Below are 25,753 nucleotides of genomic sequence, written 5' to 3'. Positions count from 1 at the left end.
GTTATTGCTTATTTTTACACTTTTAGTAGCTTTAAAATATTCAAAAATTATTAAAATAAATTTATTTGAGTACAATTTAGATAATTTTACAGCAACTAAAACCTCTGCAATTAAAATGAATTGTATACTTTTTAAATAAATAATTATTAACAATAAAAAACTTTTAAAATTTTTAGTTTTACTTTCGAAAACACTCACTTACCTGGTGGCATTCCAGTGGAAAAGATTTTTAGCGTACTACCTGAAAGAGGAGTTTTAATTGCCAACGACAAACCTACCAATGTTAGTTTAATTTAGAAACATATTTTTTTAATATTTCAACTTTTTAATTTTACTGTAGTTAATTTATTTTTTTTAAATTGGCTAAGAATTTTTTTATTACTCTGTTTACACTAAAATATTCACTAAAGCTTTATGGTTTTTATGTGTTTGATAATAATACCTACAAACACTTATTTTAAGGTGATAAATAAATTCCTAAGTTTATTTAATCCTCCATTTATTTTTTCATCATAAAGTAATATATGCAACAGGTGCAAGTAGTGTTTGAATCGAACAGTGAAGTAACAGTAAAAGATTTACCTCTACTTAAATGTCATGTTATTGAGCCCACTCTTGGAGAAGGAAAAGACATTATTGCTTCTATACCAATCAAATTATCTGTTAGTATTGCTTGTTTTACTAAAGTACTTACATGTAAAAAGTTTTACGTAAAAAAATGAAATAATGGTGACCATTTTACTAGATACGTCTGAATATCGCTGACGTTTACAAGCCATTTGTTTTACAGCTTGTTTCATCTAGTAAATGTAGTGTGTATGTACGTACATACAGTTTTTTTTCATAAGTATAATTTATTTTGTAACAGATTCTATCGAACTTTTATTTTTGAAATAAAATAAATTGTTTTGTAAATCGAAGTTAGACAAGTATATTCTCAACTTATATATTAAACAGGCCAGAAGTGTATTTTCAAAATATGAAGTTTATCCAAGCACAGATATTAACTTTGGCCCGATGTTATTAAACTCTAAGAAATCAAGAAGTTTCACTATAGTGAACAAAGGAGAATTTGATTTCAAAGTAATTACTAAGTATAAGTCGACTTTCTGTTTTTATGAAAACCTAATAAATTACTTTTTATTTGTAGTTCAGCATAATCAAACTTGCCAAAGCAGCTTCGAAAATTAGGTCACCTAACCTTAAACCTGTTAGTAAATCAAGAGAAGGGTCAATTATTTCTATGAAGTCTATTGGTTTGTTTTACTAAAGCTTTTCACATGAGTTATCATGTATTTACTACATTGCATAAAGAAAACAACTAAGATCTGAATTCTTTAACAGCACTTTTATGTAAAGTATCTAATCTAAGGTTTTTTCTTTTGAAAGCTTAAATAAATCTACAAACATTAGTCAGTTTTTATTAAAATATAATTATTAGATATATTATACAATTAGCGAAAGGCAAAGTAGCAACTGGGCGTCAGGAAACAACTGGTGGACAAACAAAGCTTCAGCTCGGTTGCTTCACTGTTTACCCCGGCATTGGCACGGTGCTGCCCAACAGTTCACTTGCAATCACCGTCGATTGCCTGGCAGAAAATATTGGAAAGTCTGAAGAGGTTAAAAGTTTATGGTTTTTTTAAGGAAATTTATTTCTTACAAATTTGCACACATAAGCTGTACTTAGATGTTTCGTTTACGACGGAAAAAAAAATAGCCATAAACTAATTTTTAAATCCAAGTTTACATACTTTAATATTAAATTTCATACTTTGTTAGCATATTAACATCGATATTTCTGATCGTGATGTGTTCGAAGACGCGGGTTTGGCGTACAAGCTCATGGCAGAAGGCTGCTTGCCGGGCATTGACACCATCGATATGATGGGAGTGTTTGAAGAACACCGAATTATGAACAACATGGAACATTTAGACGATGTTATAAGCGAGGTTACTGTTAAAAGTTACTGTATTTTGAAGTTTAAAGAAGTTTTTTTGTAATAGTGTTGATTACTGTTTAAACAGATGAATGATAAGAGTGGAATATATTTCGCTGAAGAAAATAAGTTTTTGTTTACCAATATTATTGTTGGTCGTAAAACAACAGCCAGATTCAAAGTATCAAATATTAACAAGGTAAGCTTTTTTTTATTTTATGTTTCTTCTTTTGAGCGTAACATATTAAAACAACCTGTTTAAATTAGTTTAAGTATTTACTCAGATCTAAATCAATAACAAAATATTTCAATAAATTTTTCAATAGTTTTTGAATTGTTTATAGTATTTTATATTGTAATTACCTTTTCCAAGAACTTAAGTTGATTAAGTACCAGCTAAAGCAGGGGTTCCCAACCAGGGGTGCGAGATGGCTTTTCATTTTTGTATGATAAATAAGGAGATTTTCACTCTCTGATAAAGTTTATAAAGTTAAAAAGTACATTTTGTTATAAAAAGAAATTGGCGCTAATTTTCTGAATAAATTAATTTTATTAATACGTCAAAGAGCAAGAGCGCTTTTCTAGAAGTAAATTCATTTTACTATTTTCATTTAATAGCTGTAAGTTTAGAATTAACATTTCAGTAAAGCTTTCTTAGAGTTTTACACCTGTGAATTTTAATCATCTATTGTTTAAATATTTTATTTTCTTAACTGGCCAGTAATTGTTTAAAACAGTTTATGAGCTAGCATTTATTTTAATTGAAATACTTAGATAAAAATTAGTATATTAAGCAGGTTTTTTATTAGCTGTTAAGAACAGGTTCTTGTTAAGTCTTCGAATATAGTTTGTTATGTTTTTAAATTTCCAATTTTATTTTTGTTAATATAGTACACTATCATAAAAATCAAAATACAAATTATTAGTTAATGAAATAAATGATTTTATAATCAAGTTATTAATAAATAATTATAGCATATAGTGTTAGGGATGCGTGATCAAATTAAGAGACTTTAGGGGTGCGGGGCATCAAAAAGGTTGGGAACCACTGAGCTAAATTTTAGGAATTCTACAATTTTGTGAAGAACGTTGTTGTACTTTGTTTTTGTAATTAACCTTTATATAAAAAAAACAAGAAAAAATCATTGTTTATTGACACGAAATTTATAGAACTTGATTGAAATCCAATATAGTTAAAGTTAAGTAAATTTTTTAATTTAATTCATTTATAATTTTTTTTAACAATTTAAAACATTTCTACGTATTTTAAAGGTGCCAGTAGACATATCTTCTACACTAAAGCCGCTCAACAAACATAAGCTTGCTTTAGACACATTTGAAGTGGAACCTGCAAAAACTCAAATACAGCCCCACGATTTTGCTCTTATTACCGTAACTTTTAGCCCTGCTTCGATGCAACACTACGAATGTTTACTAGAGGTTTTCAATTTCTCCTTTTTTTTCAAAAGGCGTTCTTTGTAAATCATTTTTTGTTTTATTTTACAAGTCTAAAAATAAAATAGTATTGATTAACTTTACTGATGTCAAACTAAGTGCATAATCCAGTAATATATTTATTGGTTTTTAAAAACCGTTTATCAAAACTAATATCATTTTAAATTACTACTTATCATATAATCATAAAGCGTACATAACATTTATATTTTTTAGCTAAACAGTTTTACTTAAGCCAATATAAAATTAAGTTACTTTTAAATTATCCCTTTGACATTAAAGTAATATTAAAATAAATTTTCATAAAACATATTTTAAATTGTTGCATAAAAATATGTTTTCAGTGGTCTTAGCTTTTAATTATTTAATTCGGTAACAAACGTCCTAGATAAATTATTTTCTTATCAAAGTTTAGTTTAGTCAAATGACAAATTTTTAATTCAAACCTTTTGTTATATAGCAGTTACTTTTGTTGTAATGATATTAACATCTCATTTTCGTATTTTAAAGCGGATGTTGTAAACTGTTTTACGCAGATTTCGTGACGTGCTTCCAGTATTAAAAACAAACATTTTTATTATTTCAAGGAGTTAATTTCATTCCGACGAGTATATATCGGCGTTTGTCTTTCAAATACGCGTTAAAGTTAGTTGCAAAGTTGTTCTGCGGTACGATCTAGTTACGATTAAGTTCAACGTTTTACTTCAATTTTCGAGAATAAAGAAAACGTCTACTCGCGGAGTTGATGTTAGTATTCATGTAACTTTACGATTGTTGATACTTTTTATAGATTTTATTTGTGTCGTGATTTAATAGTTTCTTTCTTCAGAACTAAGAATTATTGTTGAAAATAAAGTAAATTGCATTTATTCAAAGTGTGTTTTATTAATAACTTAGGAATAAGTTTGTAACTATATTAAACTAGCTCGAAAGTAAAGTCCAATTTGGTTAAAGTGGAAACCACGCAGTGTCTTTTAAGAACCTTGAATCTTCTGGTTACAAATCTTTAAGCAGTCAACAGAATAAATGCACACAAACAACAATGACGATATCAATCTTAATAATTCTCATCAAGCAGAGATGATGAAAGATAATGCTGAATTTTATCCTTCAAACAGCATTCAACAACAATTTAGAAAATCAAGCGAAGTTAAGCAGCTAACAAATGAAGAAGAGTTAAGAGTTTTGCAAATGCAAATAAAAAAACTAAATAATAGATTAAAGCAGTCTAGATCACCACATTACGAACGTGCGATGCTAGAAAAACGCGAACCTTTTTACGATGATTACGAAAAAAGTAATCAAAATAATTTTAACAATTTTAGCGATACATTTAAGGCGCAAAGACTAAGTAAAAAGTTTAAAAGGTTAGACTTTGTAAGAAACCCTCGTGATATTATTAGTTTTTTCGAAGAGGAAATGTTTAATGAAAATATTTCTAGTAATACAGAAAAGTATAAATTTTTAACTGGGTTTTGGCCAAGAGAAGAGTTGTCAGACTATTATAAAATGACAGAACGAGGTGAAAGAAATTACAGTTCTTTAAGAAACTTTTTTATTAATAGGGACAATCAGTTAGCTGAAATTTTAGATAAAATTCCAATTTGGGATGATTGTACAAACTTTAATAAAATATTTGCTACAGCCGTAAGTTGGGCCAAATGTCCAGAGCAGGACAGAATTAAGTTTTTTCTTGCATACTTAATGCCCTTTTCGATCAAAGATAAGATTAGGGAACATTTTGATGAAAGCTTAGAAGTTTTTAAAAGAAAAGGACAAGCCATATGGAATGCTTATAAAGAAAACGCATTAATACCTAAGCAAGTTAATTACGATAGAGTACAGCAGTATGAACAAAGTCAATATAAGTCTAAAATAAATTACCATAAGCGAGTTCGTGCTAATAATCAACAAAATTTTCATTTAAGAGATAATGGTATTAATCATATTTACAATTATCGTCAACATAACCAAGATAGAGATAGTTTTAAACTAAGAAAATCATACAATGGGAATAGTAGTAATAATGTTAACATAGCACAGTGTTTGTCTTGTCATCAACACTTACCTACAAAAACATCTAATACAACCAAAGAGTTTCAAACAGTTAAAAAAAAAGCTCAGGTAATAAAAAAAACAATAGCGATTGGAGTAACTGGTCAAGTAGTATGGTTTAATGTTCGCAAAGGTTACGGTTTTATTCAACGTGATGATCAGAACAGCGATGTTTTTGTTCATTATACAGCTATCGCCAAAAACAGCCCTAACAAATTATTAAGGTCTCTTGCACAAGGAGAAAAAGTCCAGTTTGATATTGTTGTAGGTAAAAATAACATGTCAGAAGCCGCAAACGTGACAGGTCCTAATGGTAAAACAGTTCAAGGGTCTAAGTATGCTGTAGATAAAAATTCAAACTACAATCAAAAACTTCAACAAAATATATTTAACGCAAACCATCATTCTCGTAACCTCCAACAGCAGAAAATAAAAGCTAGTAGAGCTTATAAGCAAGCTTTTGCTTTTAAAGCAAAACAAGGTAAACTTATCAAAGAAAAACATCAGAAACAACAGCAGAAAAATATCAGTTACAATAAAAAGTATGATAGCAAGCCAAAATATCAAGTGCAAACAGTGCAGCTTAAAAGTTATAAACCAGACTCAGGCTATTGCGATTCTTCAAAAACAAAATCACAAATTAGCGTATCAAGCAACATATTAGCAAAGAAAAAAACAATTTGACAGTACTTAATTCCTTTGACAAAAAAGAAATTATAACACAGAATAAAAAAGAGTCAGAATTACTAATAGCAGGTCTAAAACTTACATTTATCATAAAGCCCTTTTGAAGAAAAAATATAAATATTTTCACAAAACTAGCAAAACAGACTTTAGTAAAGGTAAAAAATTGTAACTTTTTATTAACATGAAAATCTATTTTAATATTTTCTAAATTCAGGTAATATTTTTAAGAATTTAAACTGAAAGAAACTATTAAGTGTATTTGATTTGTATTCTTTTCTGATAAAATTTCTGAATTGTAAATTTTATAGCTTTTTTACTTTTAATAATGTGTTATAAAGTTTTTTATATTATAAATTACAGTTTGGTAATTGAACTATCAATTAAAAGCTAAGACATAACAATTATACAATAAAAAAGTTTAATAAGCCTATTTTTATATTGAAATTTTAGTAAGTACATTTTCTCTAATTTTAAAACAAAATTAAATTACCAGATTTTTTTTGCTCGTAAAATAATCAAGTTCAAGTTTAAAGCTTTCAAATTCGACTCGTGATAAATTTTTCCTACAAATTTTGAATTTTAAAGTACTTTCAACTCCCATTAAGTTTTGACTGTTAACGATCGTAAAAAAAGCACTCGCTAAATTTTTCTTTTTATAAATTTCTATAATGCTTAAGTTTTGTGTCACTTTAAAAAAAAAAAAACTTTATACTTGAATCCTTTAAAAGTTTGTGCATGAAAATACTACTTATTGCTTTGTAAAATGTTTTAAAGAAAATGTTTTCTGTTTTGTTTTTTAAAGTTTGCGAGTTGAATATTAAAAACATATGTTTTTTTTATGTTAAAAACCAAATTAAAATGTTTCATGTGTTTTAAAATATAAATTTTCTTTTAATGCATCTTTAAATGCTTAAAATATTTTGTTTTGTATAATATAATAGGTTTAAACGTAAATACTGACAGTTTCGTTATTGTCTTTTGGCATAATAACTTGGTAGTTTTTACTAAACTTTCTTGAAAAAATATCTCAACTTTTATTTTTGAGCCGCGTATTTTTAAAATAAATACTACAATGATGGACAATGAAAAGATCAATTTTTTCTATGTCAACAAGTGACTTCGATGAATTTTTGAATTTGAAGTTTAGAGAAGAACAAGCGAATTAAAACAATTCTTTCCTGCTAAATAAACCACCGTAGAAGAAAACGGAAGAGAAATGCCGGAATACAACAAGACCGAGGACAACAAGCCCAAGGACAAGAACCCCGAAGAAAAGAAGCCAGAAGCCAACTAAATGACTATCATTGAACTTTGTCTTCATGTTGTGTTTTATCTTTGCTTTTGTAAATTATGTAATTTTTGAGATAATAAGTTATTCAGTTTCTTTTTATTACTTTTTTTTTTGACGCGGCCTTTTAACAATTATAAAAAAAATTAAAGTTAAGTAGGATTTTAAGAATTTAAAATATTTAAAACCAGGCTTTAAACGTTAAAATTGAAAATTTAAAAAGAAACAATGTAATGATATTAACATCTCATTTTCGTATTTTAAAGCGGATGTTGTAAACTGTTTTACGCAGATTTCGTGACGTGCTTCCAGTATTAAAAACAAACATTTTTATTATTTCAAGGAGTTAATTTCATTCCGACGAGTATATATCGGCGTTTGTCTTTCAAATACGCGTTAAAGTTAGTTGCAAAGTTGTTCTGCGGTACGATCTAGTTACGATTAAGTTCAACGTTTTACTTCAATTTTCGAGAATAAAGAAAACGTCTACTCGCGGAGTTGATGTTAGTATTCATGTAACTTTACGATTGTTGATACTTTTTATAGATTTTATTTGTGTCGTGATTTAATAGTTTCTTTCTTCAGAACTAAGAATTATTGTTGAAAATAAAGTAAATTGCATTTATTCAAAGTGTGTTTTATTCATAACTTAGGAAATAGTTTTGTAACTTATACTGTTAGTATATTATTTACTTCTCGTAAGTATAGCAGTTAGTAAGTTACTGGAGACCACGTAGTTAAAACAAAAACATAAAAACCATTAAAATAACCCATTTGGTTAAATTGTAACAAAATAGATTTTTTTTCGAAATCAAACGAATTATAGCTAACTATTTTACAACTTTTCAAAAGATACTAGTCGATGGGCTTCCTCCTTCAATCAAAGAAGGAAGAATGATCAGTTTCGAGATAAGTGGGGAGGGCAGCATTCCGAGAGTGCTTGTCGAGCAACCTAAAATCGTTGATAAGTTCAAAAACCCCTTGTTGGCATTTAAAAGAACACTTGTTGACAAAGTTGATGTCATGCAGGTAAAATATGTATAGTTATATTATAAGTCTTCAATAAATGTTTTGTACGTTATGTTGACATTCTGTTAATTTTATTGCTTTAAAACATAACAAATATAAGAAAGCAACCTCAGGTCATTTAAAAAGTTAACAACAAAAGTTACGTATTTTTAAGTACAATGAGCTTAGCTAGTTTTTTTAGCTTCTAAACCTAATTTATAAACTTCTTTATAACTAAGTTCTGTTTATGTATATATATATATATAAATATATATAAAATAAGGTTAATGTTCAAACTTAAACACCTTCTACTGAGCCCACTTGAAGGGCTTTTAAATAATTTATTGAAATGGCGATTTTAAAAATTCTGGTACATATGTTTCATAAAGCTTTAATTTTTCATAAAGCTTTAATCATCAGCCAGTTAAATTCTAAATAAAAAGCACTGTACTAAACAAAGATACAAAAGTTATGCAAAAAATCAAAAAACAGTGTGACGTAATATTGTACATTACAAATATTCAGTACAAAAATCGATCTACCATCTAACTAATCAAACAACTAAAATTAACGAAAACAACAGTTAATTGACTATAAAATACTTCAAAATTTGTTTTATTTTAAGAGAAGCTTTTTCATATGTCGACAAGACGATATAAATTCGCTCCTCTTATTTAAACAACCTTCCTTTTTTAACGCATACATAACGGCTGTTGATTCTTTTAAGCACAGCCTACAAACAGGGTTGTTACCATCTGCTATTGGCTGTGCTCTTTTTATCACCTCCCAAGTTAATTTAAAATCAATGTTTTTGCGCTTAAGGCTGCAAACATACTTCGAAAGCTCAGTTTCATTTTCGTATACACCACCTTTAAAGGATTTTTTATGGTTGGCATACCGAAATCTGAATTGAGTGGAGCATAAGCCGATGTAGAACTTCTTTTCAAGGTCAGAGTTAACTGTTGCCTTGTAAATAATGTTCTCTGACCGGCAATTGCCCCCCTTCAAATTATATTTACAGCCACCGGCGCAATTACACTGATTTTTGATTAAATTACTTTTGTTTAAAATCCTTTGATTATGTGACTTAATTAATCTCTCCAAATATATATATATAATTTATTAGAAAAATAAGATTTCAAAAATACTGGTACACGTGTTTCATGAGACTAGACGCCTCAATCTTTAGCCAGCTAAATTTAAAATAAAAAGCACTTTGCTAAACATAGAAGCAAAAGTTATACAAAAAACAAAAAACAGTATGACGTAATATTGTGCATTACAAGAATTCAGTACAATAATTTTTATTTTTGAAATTTATTTTTCTAATAAATTATTTAAAAGCCCTTCAAGTGTGGCTCAGTACAAGGTGTTTAAGTTTAAATAACAATCTTATTTTTTATATATTTATCTAATTATATAAAAACTATAATTTAAACAGCTGTTTCACATATTGAAATGTAAAATTTCATGTGATTGTCAGTAAGTTACAGTTTATTATAATAGTGAACAGAAATTTCGATTTTAAAATTTTTATAATAATTGTGACGTAGTAATGGTACAGTTTATTGTACGATTAGCCGAATTTGAAATAATACGCTGTGAATGTTATTTTATGCTTTTTAGGAAATTTTAAAATGGTTATTTTGGAAAAATGTTTTAAGCTATTAGAAAAAAAATTTTAGACTGTTGGGAAAAATTTTATAAAATACTCGTGTTTGCCGCATCGATTTTATTTTGTTTTAATATTTAGTTGGTTTTAATTCTGTTAAAAAAGTATTTTTGATAATGGATGCATATGTTTTGTCTTTCGCTTTTCTTGTTTAGTGTTACGTTCTTATCTGATTTTTCGATTTCTATTTTTTCTAAGTTACAAAGTTTGCAGCCGAATTTAGTATTGAATAGAAATCGAAAAATCGAAATAGAAATCGAAAAAACGTAACACTAAACAAGAAAAGCGAAATATATATATATGTATATATAACAAATTTTTTTACTTCCTTCCATGATTTAACTTAAGCAACCAAGTTTTAAGCTAAAACGTTTAGTTTAAAACTAAAATTGCTTTAGTTCTTTCAAATTACCATTAAAATATACAAATTCAACATTTAACGAGCGCTATTAAAGTTGTATATAACTATATGAAATATTTTTTTGTTTTAAGTTGATTAGAAAAATAACTAACTGAAAACATTTTTAAAGTTACAAATAATGTAACACTATAAAACTAGATAACAGCTTAATAATTTTTGTTTATGTTTAGATTGCACTTAAAAACGAAGGCATTTTTGATTGTGAAATAAATCTTATTCTGGATGATGAAAATGAGGTGTTTAAGTTAATTCCAAGCCCGAAAAGTATTAGGGCTTATCCGAATCTACAGCCCCATTGTGAAGGTTTTCTCTTATTTGATTAAAACATTGATTTTTGTATTAGTTACTGTTTTACAGTTAATGAAGTTCTTGGGAAACAAATTTTGGTTTGGCGAAAACCAGCTGTTACTTATGTTATTTTTTAACTAGAGCTGATTTTAAAAAATAACTACACTAGGTCAGTCGCCTTACACAGCTAGTATTGTTGTGAAAGCCGGATCAACTTCTTATATGGACGTTGAATTCAATCCTTCTGATATAAATGTTTCACATGGTAATATAAGATGCATAATTGTGAACAATCAGTTTGAGGAACAAAATATAAAGCTCTATGGAGAAAGCTATATGGTTTGTCTAGCAAAATACTTAGTACGAGTCATAATGTAAAGTTTACCAATGTATTTCTAAAATTTGTAATTGTTAAGAAAAGTCATCATTTAGCTAATGTTTTCTTTGTTTTAAATTTTCTGTGTAATACTTATCACAGTTCTCGTGTTTTGAATTCAGTTTTAAATGTTGTTGTTTTAAATATTTTTTATTTGTTTTATTCCATTTTATTAGTTTATAAAACTTAATAATTTTTCAAGTTAAAAAGTACTTTTTAACGCAAAAGTCTAAAAAGTCTGAAGTATTTAAATAAAATTATACTATATTCACTAATTACGTACCAGTGTTTTTTAAACTTTGTACTTTTAAGTCAGTTTAAATAGATATAAAATGTAGACATTATTGTAGATATATTCTCTAAAAGTCTACAGCTACTTGTAATTTATGTAAGATTTTATTATTTTTTTAATAAACATTAAAGCTTTTAATTCTGTTTGTTAAAATGTAGTCTGTATGCTTTTTTACTGTGTAACTTATTCAGTTTTTTAGTATTTTTACTATTTGAACTTAAAACAGGATGAAGTTATATTCGAAAATCTTCATAAAGTCAGCGAAATTTGCACTTTCGCCCACAAAAGTAATGTGGTTGATTTGGAACATTTCCGACGTGAGCTCACCTCAGATCAAGGCACGAATCGCGGTGAATTAATAGATTTTGGTGATTGTTATGTTGGAAAGCAATCTTCGAAAAATTTTACTCTGACCAATAACTCCAAATGTAACGTGTACCGATTTGTTTGGGACAAGATTGAAAAATTTACTTTCAAGCCAAACATTGGGCATTTGCACCCGGGTAATTATTTTTTCTTAACTCAAACTAAATAATCCAGCTACGTTTTAAATAAAGTAAAATAAGCATACTTTTGTCTAGATATTTTTTTAATTACTAATAATGCTTTTGCAACCAATTTAAAAATTTAACAAGCATTATTCAAACTATAAAAGGTTGTTCAAAAGAAGTGCAAGTATTTTACAACAATGAGAAATCTGAGACAATTGTTAGACAGTTGTTGAAGTGTTCACTACAAAAAATTACATTCAACAATCAAAAAGAAGTGAGCTAAAAAAAAAATAATTTTATAGTTTCAATATACATAAAAAAATACCTTTGTATATTTATACAAAACATGTCAATGTAGTTTAAAGTTTATGTTTTTGCAATACAGTAGCTCCTGTTTTAATTTTATACTTTTATTTAAACTTATACTTGTTTTTGTTGTAAATAGATAAGATAGTTTGAAATTGTGACTAAAAATATTATACAGCCGTTTTTAAACAATAAATTTCATGCTTTTGTCAGTTATGTTTTATCTAAGTTTGATAAAATTAAACACTGTTAGTATTTTTAGTTTATCTCTACTTGCTACTTTTGCTTAAATTCATAGGTACCTAAAAACAAAAAATGCAACATCATACCTAACTATCCAACGACGAATCAACTTGACTTGCATTAAGTAAAATCGTTAACTAAATATAAAGGTAACCGATTGGGACGACCGACTTCAGACAGTCAAGTGGGTGCCAGTCACCGTTGAAGAACGCAAGTTGAACGGAGTTGGGCCTCACAAGAAGAAAGTCATGGAAGTTGAAGCAGAACCGGCTTACACGGCTTCCAGCGAAGGAGCCACTAGCATGCAGCTGTTTGTTTCTGCTCGTGCCAACTACTGCTCTTTCACCTGCGACACTTCGAACATCAATTTTAAAAACACCCTCATTATGCAACCTAGAGTTCATCAGTAAGTAGTTAAATCAGTGTGGAATAAACAACTTTTTTAGTAATTTATAAAACACATCACGTTTTAAAAAAGTATTATTTTTTAACAGCTTTAAAATTGATGAACATATTACTAATGCTGAGTTTTAATATTTTTAGCTAGTTTATAATACAATAAATATTTTGTAGTTTTTTATTTTGCTAAATTTCATAAAAAGAAATATTGCTTATTCTACATATGTAAGTAGATTTTTTTTTTGCCTAATCGTTTTTATCCCTTATGAAAAACTTTATAACTTGAGACTTTCAGCTAAAGTTTTCAAAAGAGTAAAAACTAATCTTACAATGTTAGCAATGATAAAATAAAAAAAAATACCGATTTAAACGTCTGTACAGTTTGCAGCATTAACTATTAGAAATATAAATAAAAAAAATTTTAAAGGTATATCTAAATTCTAATTCAGGTTCACAGTTGAAAATACATCAGAAGTTAGAATGGACTACAACTGGAGAGTGGTTTTCAAGGACTGCAAGTCAGCTACGGTCAGCAGGAGTTCTTCTCCTCAGCAGAGACCTCAGTCCTCCGCAGGTGGCTTCCAAACTCCTCTCCTCCAAATTCAGGAAGACAATGACGCAGTTTTCTCCATCCAGCCTCAAACTGGCACGATAAACCCGGGAGAAAGTTCTGATTTTGTTGTCCGATTTGCGCCTAAAAAGGTCGAAGAATATCACGCTTGTTTATGTTGCGAGTAAGTATAACTTTAACTATTATGTTTTAGATCAATTAATAAACTAGTATCTAAATAATAGTGACACATTCAGCATAGCGTTTTGTAGTTACTAAGTTTAGATATTTTTTTAGTAAAACTATTACAACATAATCTTTGTAAAATAATCAAAAGGAGCAAAAATTGTAAATAAAACTAAATTCGTTAAAAAAAATAACTGAATTCGATTTACTTGAGTTGACTTTAATAGTTTTACGTATTTCAAATACTTGTTTTGCTAAAGTTCAAATAATTTCAGTTAGAAACGAATTCTATTTAGTATGTAAATTTTAAACAATTAAACTTACTTGCTTCTGTCAACAACATTAAAAAAAAATATTCAGCGTGCACAATTGCAACTCAACCCAGGACTTGTGTATCAGTTTGCAAGGAAAATCTATGATGCCTTACATTCACTTTGATTTTCAAGATTATCCCTACTTACATCAGTCTTCTCATCATGACCTCTCATCACTCGATTCCAACATGAGATGTTTTGAAATTAGCTGTGTAGGCAACACTAGAAACACTATGTTAGTTCATTTGTTTTTTTAATAGTTAAATTTGAGCTATAACTTAAACCTTTTTAGTTGTTAAATAGTATAGTTATTCTAGTTTTGTATTTTTTAACAGTTTTTGTATAGGAAGGAGTTAGTTAAAGGTTATCTTAATATAATCTTGGTTTTATCTTTGATTTAAGTTAAATGCGTCAGTTTTTAATTTTAGTTTTTAAAACTAGTTAAATATCGTAAATGTAATATTGAATTTGGCTTTAAATTTATTTAAAATTCTAAAGACCTTTTTATTTATGTTAGTTATACATAAAGGATCATAAAATTAATAAGTTTATCTCTGTAATAATTTTGTTTTTAACTTTACACTGCTACTTGTGAACTAATTTTTGTTCTCTATGTCTGTGCACGTTAGCGTTTGGTTAAAACTTGTTTTTTTATATAACTCCAATTACATTATAAAAGCTCTAAAATCAAATGTGCTAAATATAAGCTTTTTTGTGTGTGTTTATTTTATATTACAAAGTAAATAGCAATGGGTTATATTTTTCAGCCTATAATTACCACAAAAGTGAAAAACGCAATTTACATAAATTTCTAGGAAATTCTGGATGCTGAACCCCTCCCACGACAACCTGAAGTTCGAGTGGACGCGCGATGAAGACGACCGCCACGTGGCGCTCTTCTCCTGCGACAACATGAGGGGCGAGCTGAACGGCGGCAAGAGGCTGCTGCTCACCTTCACCTTCAGCCCGCAGCAACCGGGAACAGTTGAGAGTTGGTGGACGTTCCACATGAACGGCGTCAACAAGCAGCAGAAAATTCCCTTCCTGCTGGTGGGAAGGTGCAAGGAGCCGCACGTCAACACCAGCGTGTCGTACTTGAACTTCAAGCCCTCGCTTGCTGGTATGATGCGTAAAGTTATTGAGAAATAGTTTTTAAAGTTTTGCTAGTAAGGCTGTAATGCTAGTAAAGATCATGGAAACGTTGTTTAACAGTTAATTTTATGTCTATGCATTTTTAGTCTTAGTACAAAATTCATTTTTAACTAATAATAACTTACTTTTAATAACCAATAAAAATATGTTTAAAGGGTGCCTTTCATTAACATTTTCTAATCTCAGGTCGAAAAGCAACAGAGACAATTACTCTCATCAACAAAGAGCAGTTGAGCTTCAATTTCCACGTAAAACCACAGTCTCTACACGGACTCACCAGTAGTGCAATAATGAACGTTTTTCCAATGAGTGGATGCCTTGAACCTAACATGAAGTAAGCAGATATTTTGTTTTTATTTTATTAGGGTCCTTTTTATTTGTAACTTAAGTTTATTTTCTATCTTAGTTTTTTCCTTAAATCTCAAAAAAGTTCAAACATGCATAATTTTTTTTTAATTGTTTAAAACGCAATTTATTTTTACTAAAAAACATTTTTCTTTTATCTATTCACTCTACTTTAAAAATAAAACAATAAGTTACCATAAGTGAATATAATTTAATTAAACACTTTAAGATAGTTTTAATTTATTTAAAAAAATCCTTATAAATATAGTTCGTTTATACATTAAGAATCTCAACTTCGTAACAGACTTCCACTTACTATATCGTATTTACCGAAGTTAGACGAGAAAGCTATTTTCAACGTACAGCTTCATGTCCAGAAAAAGTTTAAGCCTCTTTCTGTAAATATCAAAGCTGTTAGCTTCGCATTGGATGTCAAGTTGTTTTGTGAAAATTCAATAGGTAATAAAGTTGAACTGTCACCAAATGGAGTTAATTCGATTAATCTTGGAGAAGTAAGAGTCATTTTGATTTTTAGAATATATTTAGTTTGGTTTTGAAAACTAAAAACTTTAAATTATGTTTGATTTTTTTATTACGAAGTAGTATTTATTTTTAAATTAAAAACAAAAGTATAAACATTATTCACGAAATAAATAAATTTAAAATGACAAGTGCTACGAATTTACTTCTTCTATAACTTGTAGGTAGAATTTTTATTGACAACTTTTCTAAATCTATAAAAAAGCAATTAAGTCATATATCTGCCTGCGTTTTCTAAAATTTGATTTTAAATCTAAGTTTATCTGTAGTGTAAGTGTTTTAATTTAGCTGAGAACAAGCTTTAGAGGTTAAATTTTTTTTTGTAGCAGTATGCAAATATTATTTGAAAAGTATTGTTTTTCAACGATTATAGTTTGAAAACACAGTTATTAGCTTATTTTTAAACCATAATATTTTAAAACTGTTTTCGAGTTTTGTAACATGTATAACTATTAGTAATAGACAAAAATATACAAATTAGGATAAGCTTCTTAAGTCAAGATAGACCTCCACATTTTTTTGAAGAATAAAACAACATAAGTTTTATCAATTTAGCTCATTTAATTCATTTTTAAGTTATACGCTTTTACAAATTATTTGTATTTTTGCCTAAGTTATACATTTTAAATTTAATATTAATATCTAAATAATTGTAGCAGTGAAATATTTTAGCAGATAGCTACTATGACTTTTATTTAAAATAATTAAGTCAACTTAAATGTTTTAGTTAGCCAAGAAATCTAAAAACTTTAAATATCGTAATTAATTTGTGCATAATCTACAACTCATTTTGATTTAAACTTTAAATAACTAAAATTCTCACTTTTTGTAAATACAACTTGTATATAGTATTTTGTTAAGATACATAATGCTCAAAATTATTAGTTCAAACTTGTTTTTGTATAAAATCAATTTGTTTAACTAACAACTTTAAAGATTTGCATAACTTACTGAAAAATTAACAGGTTTTTTTTATTGAAAGTTTTCAAGTTACTTACAACTTTGTTTTTATTAAATACAGTACTTTTTTTTAGTTTTCTGCAGTATCTAAGTAATATAAAAGAACACTATTTACAGGTTCAGCTTTTAGAAAAATGCGTAAGGAAATTTCACATAAGAAATATTGGTTCGTACGTTTGCAAGTTCCATTGGAAACTAAAGCACGGTTCCCGCATCACCAATGACATCGCGTTGTCGGAGAGACAAGCTTCAGGCGACAAGAAGTGCTTGGAAAAAGGATCACCAATGATGTCCGTGACTCCAAACACTGGAGTGGTTTTGCCAGGGGAAAGCAAGCAAGCGACAATGATTTACCAACCGAAAAGTCTGAACAAATTACATCATTGCCGTCTTATTATGGATGTAAGTGTAAACATATTTGTAGAAAAAATAAAGGTTGTATTTATCACCTGTTTGAAAAACAATATTGTGTGATGTTGTTTTAAAAATTTTTAAATTTATTGTGTTGTAACTGAGCTTACACTCCATTAGTTTTTACTTTTAACTTATTTATAATATGGCTTTGTTGGCTATTAGATATTTTTGTTACATTAAATTAAGTATAAGTTTAAACTAGTTTCATTGTTTATAGTGGATTTTTTGAAAGCTTCTGTCAAAAATTCATTGAAAAATTTATAACAGACATTCAAAAAAAAACTAATTTAAATTGTTAAAGTACTTTAAACGTTGAAGAGGTTTAATTGCTAATACGTCTAACAGATAAATGATGGACCGTCATTTGCCTGCCAGATTAATGGGAAGGGTGCAGAACCTGGAATTGAACTTTCGTTTGAAAAATACAATTTCGGCCCCTGCTTTGTATACAGAGCGGGTATGCCTATAAATCAAGCGATTTTAAAATTTATTAACAGAGGAAGCTCGGAAATAAGGTTATTTTGATTCAACACTAAAACATATTTAACTAAAGTTGTGATTTTTAAGTAAGGCATATTATTAAAGAGATAGAACACATTATTTTTATTTTAAAACGTTAAACTTTTTACGAAGAATAACGTCATATCATGTTTAATCTGATGTTCTTATTCTTTGCACTACATGTACAGCTAATCAATCAAAAGTATTTCGTCTTAAAGCTGAGCTACTTTACTACTTAGAACTTGAGAGTACTTTATTTACATAAATACTAATTTGCAGTGTCGAATGTTTGTATAAGAACACGGACTTTTTGGAAGTGAAAACGGCTCCTTTGGTGTTGCATCCCATGGAAGGTACCAATGTGCCCATCAAGTTTTACCCCAGAGACGCGTGCCATTACAACGAGAAAGTTGTGTTTCGATTCAACAGTCTATCTACAAAGACTGTGAACATCAAAGGAGACGGGGCCGAAATGAAAGTGCGTAAATTTTGCAAAGTTGCCATACTTAATTTTTTTTAATAGTTTGCACAAAAAAATGTATTATGCAGAATACAGTTTAAAATAATTATTTAAAAAAGTAAGACAAAATTAATAAATTTTCATACCTTCGAAACCGAACTATTGTGTAAAAATCACTTTATTTTTTTAACTTAATTCAAAAAAAATCAAATTTATATTTTTTTCCAAAAAGATTGAAACTTATTCACCGAAACAAAAAGTGGTGAATTTGGGCGCAGTGAGAGTGGGCCGGAAAGTTCGGTCTAACGTTGCGATCGTAAACAGGTCAATTGTGCCGGTCAGTTTTCAGCTTCAACTGGCCAGAACTAACGACCAGCTCTCTGAAGAGGACATAAAAATACATCCGACTGCAATCAACGGGCTACAGCCTGGCTCAGTTCGAGAAGTTCAAGTAAGTTTTCTCGGATAAATTTTCAACTTAAACTATTCGCTGTATAAGTTTGTATGACATAGATGAAACTGAATTTGTTTTAAACTATTGTAAAAACGTGTAAAATCGTTTTAATTTAATAAATGTAAAAGTAAATTTTTCTTAGTAGAACTGAACTTATCTGATAACTACGAAAAACTTTCAAAGGTAATTTTTACTCCGAAATCGCGTTTGCCGTACTTCAGCGAAGAAGTGGTGATGGAATGCGCAGGAGTTTCCCAACCCCTGTTCATGATAAACGGCTGCTGTCAGGGCGTGGACATCCGCCTGGACCAGGACTCGATACCTTTTGGCGCTGTCGTCATTAACAGCAAAACAAAAAGGAGGTTTACCATGAAAAACGTTGGCGATATCGGAGCAAGGTTTTTTGGTGTAATTTTTTTGAGGAAAATTGATACTTTTTTGTAGTAAATGTGTCACGACAAGTATAAAATGTACTAACAATTCAAAGTGTGAATAACGATTTAAACTAGATTTAAAGTGTTTTTAAAGTTAGTTTAAACTAAGAATCATATAACTTGACTGACAAAAACTTTATATATACAAAAGTTTCAAACGTTTATTTACTTTTCAGTTTTAAATGGAATCCTTCCCGGTTTTTACCAGACTTCACAATAAATCCTATCAAGGTAAGTGTTGCTATATTGCATTAATGAGCTTTATAAATAGAATATTTAAAAATGGTAAACTTTTTTTTTCTAAATCTGTACTTTTTTATTAGCTTTCACCTAGTTCTTTCAACTAATTATTTAATATGTGGTATTATATCTTAGCTAATTAACAGATTAAAGCTCTCAGCTTTTACAACTTGTTTTATTTTAAAACGAAAAATTATATATGTGGTTATGTTCAAGGGCTATGTTGCACCGGGAATGGAAATAGCATTTGAAGTGGAATTTCACCCAACCCACTTTTCACAAGATATTAGGTACGAGGGCTTGTTGTGTCATGTAGAAAATCATCTGCCTCTCAATCTAACTCTTACTGGAATGTGTGTGCAGGCCAACCTCCTGAAAGACGTAATCATTAATTTTTTATTGTTTTATTGTTTTTAATCATTTTCTTAGTTAGTATTGTGAATAATTTTAAAAGTTGATGTTTTTCAGTAGTGTGTTCAACTGTAAATTTAAACATTTTTATAGGTTTTAAAAAGTAAAAAGTAAGCACAGGTTTTAAGATTTGTTTAAGAAAGATATAAGACTCTTGCGGCAGACAACAGTTAATGAATAAAACATCAAAATTAAGAATGGTTACTTTAATTCAGGGTTGCCACTTTACCTGGAAAAACCTGGAATTTTTAACAATTTTAACATGTTAAGTTGTAAAATTTCGATTTGAAACAAAGATCTATCATATAAAAAAAAATTGTCATCAACAAAAAATGTTTTTATTAAAAAACACATTTAAAGCAGCTTAATAGTATCTTTTCAATGTTTTTATACTATTTAACACAGTTTCTTACCTTAAACTTAACTTTAAACTAAAAATAGACCCGAAAATGTCTACTTTTAAAAACCTGGAGGAAATTTGGAAAACCTGGAAAAATTTGGAAAAAACGAGTGGCAACCCTGTTAATTTAAGACTAATTTTACTCTTTGATTAAATTATCTTTTCAGCAGCTAATATAATTATCATTAAAACTTAATTTTTATTGTATTTTCTACTGAGCTCATTCAAAAAACAAAACTTTGCATTACATACTTATAAATATGTACAAAAGGATTCTATATTTTGTAGTTTAGCTACTGAAAAAATTTTATCAACTTTATATTGGTATCAATGCAACTTTGAAAAAATGTAATCACTTTGTGAATAAAATTTTAACAAACTTTATAGTTTAATTTGTTCAATATAAAAATGCGAAGTAGTTTTTCAAAATAAAAAATAATACCTTGCCAGCATTATTTCAACTATGTATTGATTACTTGATATGAATACAAAAAAGTCAAATATTTTTTTTCGATTTATCTCTTTAATATTTTCAGGGGACATAACATTAAACGTAATTTATGTAATTAAGTACTATGTGAACTAATCATCAAAGTTGCATCTAAAAAGCTATTAAAATAATTAATAACTTGATATAAAATGACTTTAAGAAAGTAATTCAGTTGTATAATCAAAATATTTCTCTTACACAAACTAAGTTATTTGTTTAAATTGATAAAAATCGTTTTAAGTCTTAATAAACCAAAACTATTTAAAATTGCCCAAGTCTTTAAAGTTTCAAGCTTAATTTTTATCGATTAAAATATATTTTTTAATTAAACGTATTTCTATCGAAGATCTTTTCATGGCATTTCTGGCTACAGTATTTTTAATTCTTTCTATCACTAATATACGATTCAGTGAACTTATGCATATGTTCCTTTTCTTGTTTTTATATTAGACTGAGTGATTCTTTATTTTTTATTCGGTTGAAAAAGTTGTGACAGGAAAGTACGTAATCAAACAATATTAACTAAAACTTTATTTTAAACATCGGTTTTCAAAGAATTATAATTAACCCAAAATAGCAACAACGATTATTGAAATACTAACTTTACTGACACTTTAACATTGTCTTCGTAGTATAATACTACTTTTTGTTCTGTTTGACTCGTGACTACTTATCAAATACTTTTATTTCTATAAAGGTGCTAGCGTTCAGCTGTGTCGTGCGGACAAAGGATGTCAGAAGCATTATGATGCAGAACAAGTCGTCTCGCCAGTGGGTTCTCTCGCCCATTGTTGAGGGGGAGTTCTTCACCGGTCAGCAGACGTTCGTGGTCGAATCGCAATCCAGCAAAGCTTTCGAAGTTGAGTACAAGCCGCTGGTTATGACGACTGACGAAAAACATACTGTTAGTCTTTATAAATTGCATAAAAAAAGCAAAAGAACTGCTTATATAAGTAATTTATTAAAAATAAATCCATTAAATTATTTTATCTCTTAAAATACAAGTTTGTTTAGGCAATGAAGTAGTTTATGTATTGAAATATACTATATATACTTTAGGGATCCATATTCTTTCCCTTACCTGACGGTTCAGGATTGCTGTACAACCTTCAAGGAAATTCAGAACCTCCTAAATCTTCTGGTACAATAACGAGAGAAGTACCATGTAAGACGAACTACACAGAATTACTTAATATTAAAAACTGGCTGAATAAGCCTCAAAGGTAAGTTCGACTTCTTGTTTTTCACAGATAATGTTTTTGAAAAAATATTGGTGCTGGTTTATAAGATGCTTAAATAAAAATATATATGTTTATTTTTTCATATGATAAACAGGTTCAAAGTAACTATTGACATGATTAAGCCTGAAAAGTTAGATCATGCAACAATTTTGAAAGGAACTTCAGAATATTTCGATGTTCCCCCTGCAAGCAGTAGAGACTACAAGATAAACTTTTTTGCTCACAAAGAGGGCTCGTTTGGTGCAAAAGTAAATGTTTTGATATTTCTTTTTAAATAACAATTTATAATTTTTTTTTCTTACTTCTTATTTTACAAAAAAAAACAACGAGAAAAATTTCTTTTTTTTATTGTAGTTAATACACCTTTAATTATAAATTAATCTAAAGTTTAAAGTAGCTTCTACAAATTATTTTTTTAGGTTATCTTCAAAAACGAGAAGACATCTGAGTACTTGTACTATTACGTCACATTCCGGGCAACGTCGGCGGGATGCATTTCAAGTCTGATAGTTGAAACTTTTGTGAGGAAACCTGCCACCAGGACTGTTAAAATTAAGAATCCCCTTCACCAAAGTGTCACTTTTTACTCAGAATGCAAAAATGCTGACATAAACCTTCCGCCGCAAATTGTAATTCCTGCCAGCTCCGAGGTTGGTCTACTCGTAATTAATTTTTTTAATGCATATAAAATATACAACTCACATATATTTTAACATTTCAGTTTTATAGTTGCAAAAATGGATATCATCAGTATTTTTTGTTAATTAGTTTTGTATATTGTATTGAAACCTTGATTACTTGATAATTATAAACAAACTCATTATGTAAGTTACTGCCGGGTATGCATTATATTTAGTTATTTTCAATATTTCGATAAATAAGTTATCCTTTTCGATAAATGAGTTGGTTTCAAATACTTGACATTTCCTTAAAGTATTCAAATAAATTTTTAAAACGATTTATTTTATACTTTTTTAATTATACAAATAGTCTACATTGTACAAAGTTGAGCATCAAAAGTTTTATATAAACTTTACAGGGAACGTACACATTTGAGTATCTACCACTAAAAGTTGGTGAAAGCTCAGCAAAATTGATCTTGCTAAGTCAAGAATTGGGTCATTACACTTACGAACTTCAACTGAAAGCACTCCAATGTCCCGATGAAAAACCAATCAAGTTCGTTCCAACGCAACTCGGTCATTCGCAATTGACTACTATAAGGTTCATAAGCTATGCAAGACAGAAAACTGAGTATTCTTACAAGGTCAGTCGCTTTGTTTGAAACAGCTTTTTTGATAATGTCTTCTGTTCTTCTACAATCCTTCAATATTTTCTTTTAGTTTTCATCGCCTGTATTTAGTGCCGAAAAAGGCGTGACGTCAGCAGCGGCGGCTTCCAACAGCAGTGGCGTTGAAGTGGCCATTGATGTCACATTTGAGCCGACTGTTCTCGGTCACCAACAAGCCACTCTTATGCTGTCCTCCGCAATCGGAGGAGAGTACGTGTTTCCTCTGGAAGGGAAGTGCGTACCATGCAAGCCTCAGGGGCCGTTTATTTTAAAGAAGGGTGTCAGCGCGCAGATACCCTTTAAAAATGTTTTCTCACACACCACCATGTTTCATATAACCGTAAGTGTTTGTTTAAACGGATTTATACAAAAAGGAATTTTAAAGTTTAAATAAATGTTTTTAAGCTTAAGTTAAATTCTAGATCAAAATAAGCTTAAAAGTTTAAACTAATACCTTGGCTATGATACTTTTTAACTTTTTTGTGATAAGTTAGTTTATAAAGGGCAACCTTACTTCCATCATTGCAGGTTGACAACCCTTGCTTTCAGCTCAAATCCAACGTCGAAACAATAAAATCCAAAAAACTGCACACTGTGATGGTCACCTTCGACTACAACAAGCTTCCGGGCGGTTCCGTCCACACTGGCCTCCTAACCATCGTGCCAGCCGAAAGGACGATTTCGCCCCTTCCCAAGAAGAGTCACCAGCAGCAAACGGTGCAGCACGACCACGATCATGACGCGCCCAGCTGGTTGTTCTACCTGAAGGGAATCGCTCCGGACGCGTGAAGATGTTTTGCAACTGTGTTTTTACATTTAACTGTGTTTTTACATTCAACTGCGCATTCGAGTACACTGACTACTTTTTAATACTGTGCTTTTGAATTTTGTTTATTGTCGCTTGTCGTTTTTCAATAAATAAACAATGGCTTATTAAATCTTAAAGAACACGAACGTTAATGTATAAAATAAATAAAATATCATTTAATATTGAATTTTTGCTTAAGAGTAGTTTTAAAAAGTTTTCAATTTTGATTTTACTTGTGAACAGTCTTAGAAGCGTAATCTTTATCACTTATAAGATAGTTGTAAAAAGCAAAGACCCTAGTATTTTTTTATTTGTATATGTTTTGCCAACGAACAAAGTTTCTTGGACTCTGAACAGAATTAATATTTTAAAATGTTATTGTTCACTACGTACGTTTTATTTACATGTATTTTATATATGTTTATACAAACTCAGTACACAAAAACAATTTTTTAACTTAGGCAGCTGTTTTTTATTAAAATTCTTTTTAAATAAGAAACAGCTGCCCAAACTATAATTTTTTTTGTGCATTTAATTTATAACTGGTCTTTTCTGAAAATGGAAAGCCTCTGTTGTCACCAAAAACTTAATAAAACATGGAGGTACTGTTTATAATTTTTTTAAATGTTAAAAAATCAATTAGAAAATTTTTTTAAATTTTGTTACTCAAATCTAAATTCAAATAAAAATTGAGACAGAAATTCATTTTGCAGTTTATTTAATTTTTTGTGAACTTAAAATTTTTCAATCTACGCTTTTCAAGAGTTCATGTAAATAACTAAACAGATTTGTGTAAAACAGTAAACTTAATACAATTGTAAGACTATGCGTCATGATAGATAAATAAAATTATATGTACTATGCGATGCTATTATAAAGTTGTTTAATTAAAAAATTTAAAGTATAAAGCTTAAGTACTAGAAATTGAAAGCATTAATAGCAATTTTAATAAGAGGGAACAGACTTGTTTAAACTTTCTTTAAAAATAAAATTAAACAACAAAAACAAAACTTAGTAGCGAATTTACAATAATTTAAACAAATAAGAATTATAAACAAATTTTTGTTTGCATAAACTTGGCTTATTAGTTTTAATAAATAAAGATTCTGAAACACTTAAATGATACATATTACGTCCTTTACAAATAATTGAAAGCATATTATCACTATAGTTTTTTGAGCATTCTAAGTTATTTAACAAATGTTCACCTATTGCCGATTGAGTTTTTATTGGTTTGTTTGTCCCATAGGTCATCCAGTTTCTTAAGGCGTTGGTAACATGTTGGTCCCTTCTTATGTGAAACCTTTTCGAAGTTCTCCCAATATACTTACCATCACAGTGGCATTTGTACTTTAAGATTATGTTGTATTTTTCTGGATCAGGAGTGAGATCTTTAACAATCCCGTTAAGGGTTCTAGTGGAATGAGTTATTCTTAAATTTACTGCCCCAAAAGTGTTATCTACGGTTTCTCTAATTTGGTTTTCAAAAGCTTAGTTTCCTTTTCTAAATATGGAATTCTTAAATATACTGAACATTTATTTGGGCCATATTTCGTAGGGCTGACAAGTTTTGCTGTAGTCCTATTAATTGTTTTTTCAATAACTTCTAAAGGGTAACCTAAGGAGCTAAAATTACTTTTA

The 25,753-nt window shown here is 28.9% G+C and overlaps 1 protein-coding gene across 1 annotated transcript in view; it reads left to right on the top strand.

Moving 5' to 3' along the window:
* The window catches only part of LOC145828605 (hydrocephalus-inducing protein homolog), a 59,760-nt gene extending 35,507 nt beyond the window's left edge, over positions 1 to 24,253 (top strand). Inside the window, exons 56-89 of the mRNA XM_082936360.1 lie at positions 177 to 282; positions 534 to 662; positions 958 to 1,083; positions 1,151 to 1,256; positions 1,459 to 1,622; positions 1,783 to 1,941; positions 1,984 to 1,992; positions 2,029 to 2,139; positions 3,213 to 3,380; positions 8,278 to 8,454; positions 10,697 to 10,829; positions 10,984 to 11,153; positions 11,709 to 11,985; positions 12,138 to 12,247; positions 12,672 to 12,928; positions 13,371 to 13,655; positions 14,018 to 14,206; positions 14,787 to 15,091; positions 15,310 to 15,457; positions 15,773 to 15,980; positions 17,086 to 17,370; positions 17,728 to 17,897; positions 18,163 to 18,361; positions 18,576 to 18,794; positions 18,981 to 19,195; positions 19,408 to 19,462; positions 19,688 to 19,852; positions 21,470 to 21,676; positions 21,832 to 21,995; positions 22,108 to 22,261; positions 22,433 to 22,663; positions 23,053 to 23,280; positions 23,357 to 23,644; positions 23,833 to 24,253. Coding sequence (XP_082792486.1) covers positions 177 to 282; positions 534 to 662; positions 958 to 1,083; positions 1,151 to 1,256; positions 1,459 to 1,622; positions 1,783 to 1,941; positions 1,984 to 1,992; positions 2,029 to 2,139; positions 3,213 to 3,380; positions 8,278 to 8,454; positions 10,697 to 10,829; positions 10,984 to 11,153; positions 11,709 to 11,985; positions 12,138 to 12,247; positions 12,672 to 12,928; positions 13,371 to 13,655; positions 14,018 to 14,206; positions 14,787 to 15,091; positions 15,310 to 15,457; positions 15,773 to 15,980; positions 17,086 to 17,370; positions 17,728 to 17,897; positions 18,163 to 18,361; positions 18,576 to 18,794; positions 18,981 to 19,195; positions 19,408 to 19,462; positions 19,688 to 19,852; positions 21,470 to 21,676; positions 21,832 to 21,995; positions 22,108 to 22,261; positions 22,433 to 22,663; positions 23,053 to 23,280; positions 23,357 to 23,644; positions 23,833 to 24,093 — 6,178 coding nt within the window. The 3' untranslated portion in view covers positions 24,094 to 24,253. The remainder of the gene's footprint in view (positions 1 to 176; positions 283 to 533; positions 663 to 957; positions 1,084 to 1,150; positions 1,257 to 1,458; positions 1,623 to 1,782; positions 1,942 to 1,983; positions 1,993 to 2,028; positions 2,140 to 3,212; positions 3,381 to 8,277; positions 8,455 to 10,696; positions 10,830 to 10,983; positions 11,154 to 11,708; positions 11,986 to 12,137; positions 12,248 to 12,671; positions 12,929 to 13,370; positions 13,656 to 14,017; positions 14,207 to 14,786; positions 15,092 to 15,309; positions 15,458 to 15,772; positions 15,981 to 17,085; positions 17,371 to 17,727; positions 17,898 to 18,162; positions 18,362 to 18,575; positions 18,795 to 18,980; positions 19,196 to 19,407; positions 19,463 to 19,687; positions 19,853 to 21,469; positions 21,677 to 21,831; positions 21,996 to 22,107; positions 22,262 to 22,432; positions 22,664 to 23,052; positions 23,281 to 23,356; positions 23,645 to 23,832) is intronic.
* The last annotated feature ends 1,500 nt before the right edge of the window (positions 24,254 to 25,753 follow it).

The sequence above is a fragment of the Thalia democratica genome, chromosome 2 (genome assembly GCF_965202585.1).
Source record: "Thalia democratica chromosome 2, ktThaDemo2.hap1.1, whole genome shotgun sequence".
Lineage (NCBI taxonomy): Eukaryota > Metazoa > Chordata > Thaliacea > Salpida > Salpidae > Thalia > Thalia democratica.
The sequence above is the reverse complement of the archived record's forward strand: the minus strand, read 5'-3'. Positions and strand labels throughout refer to the sequence as shown.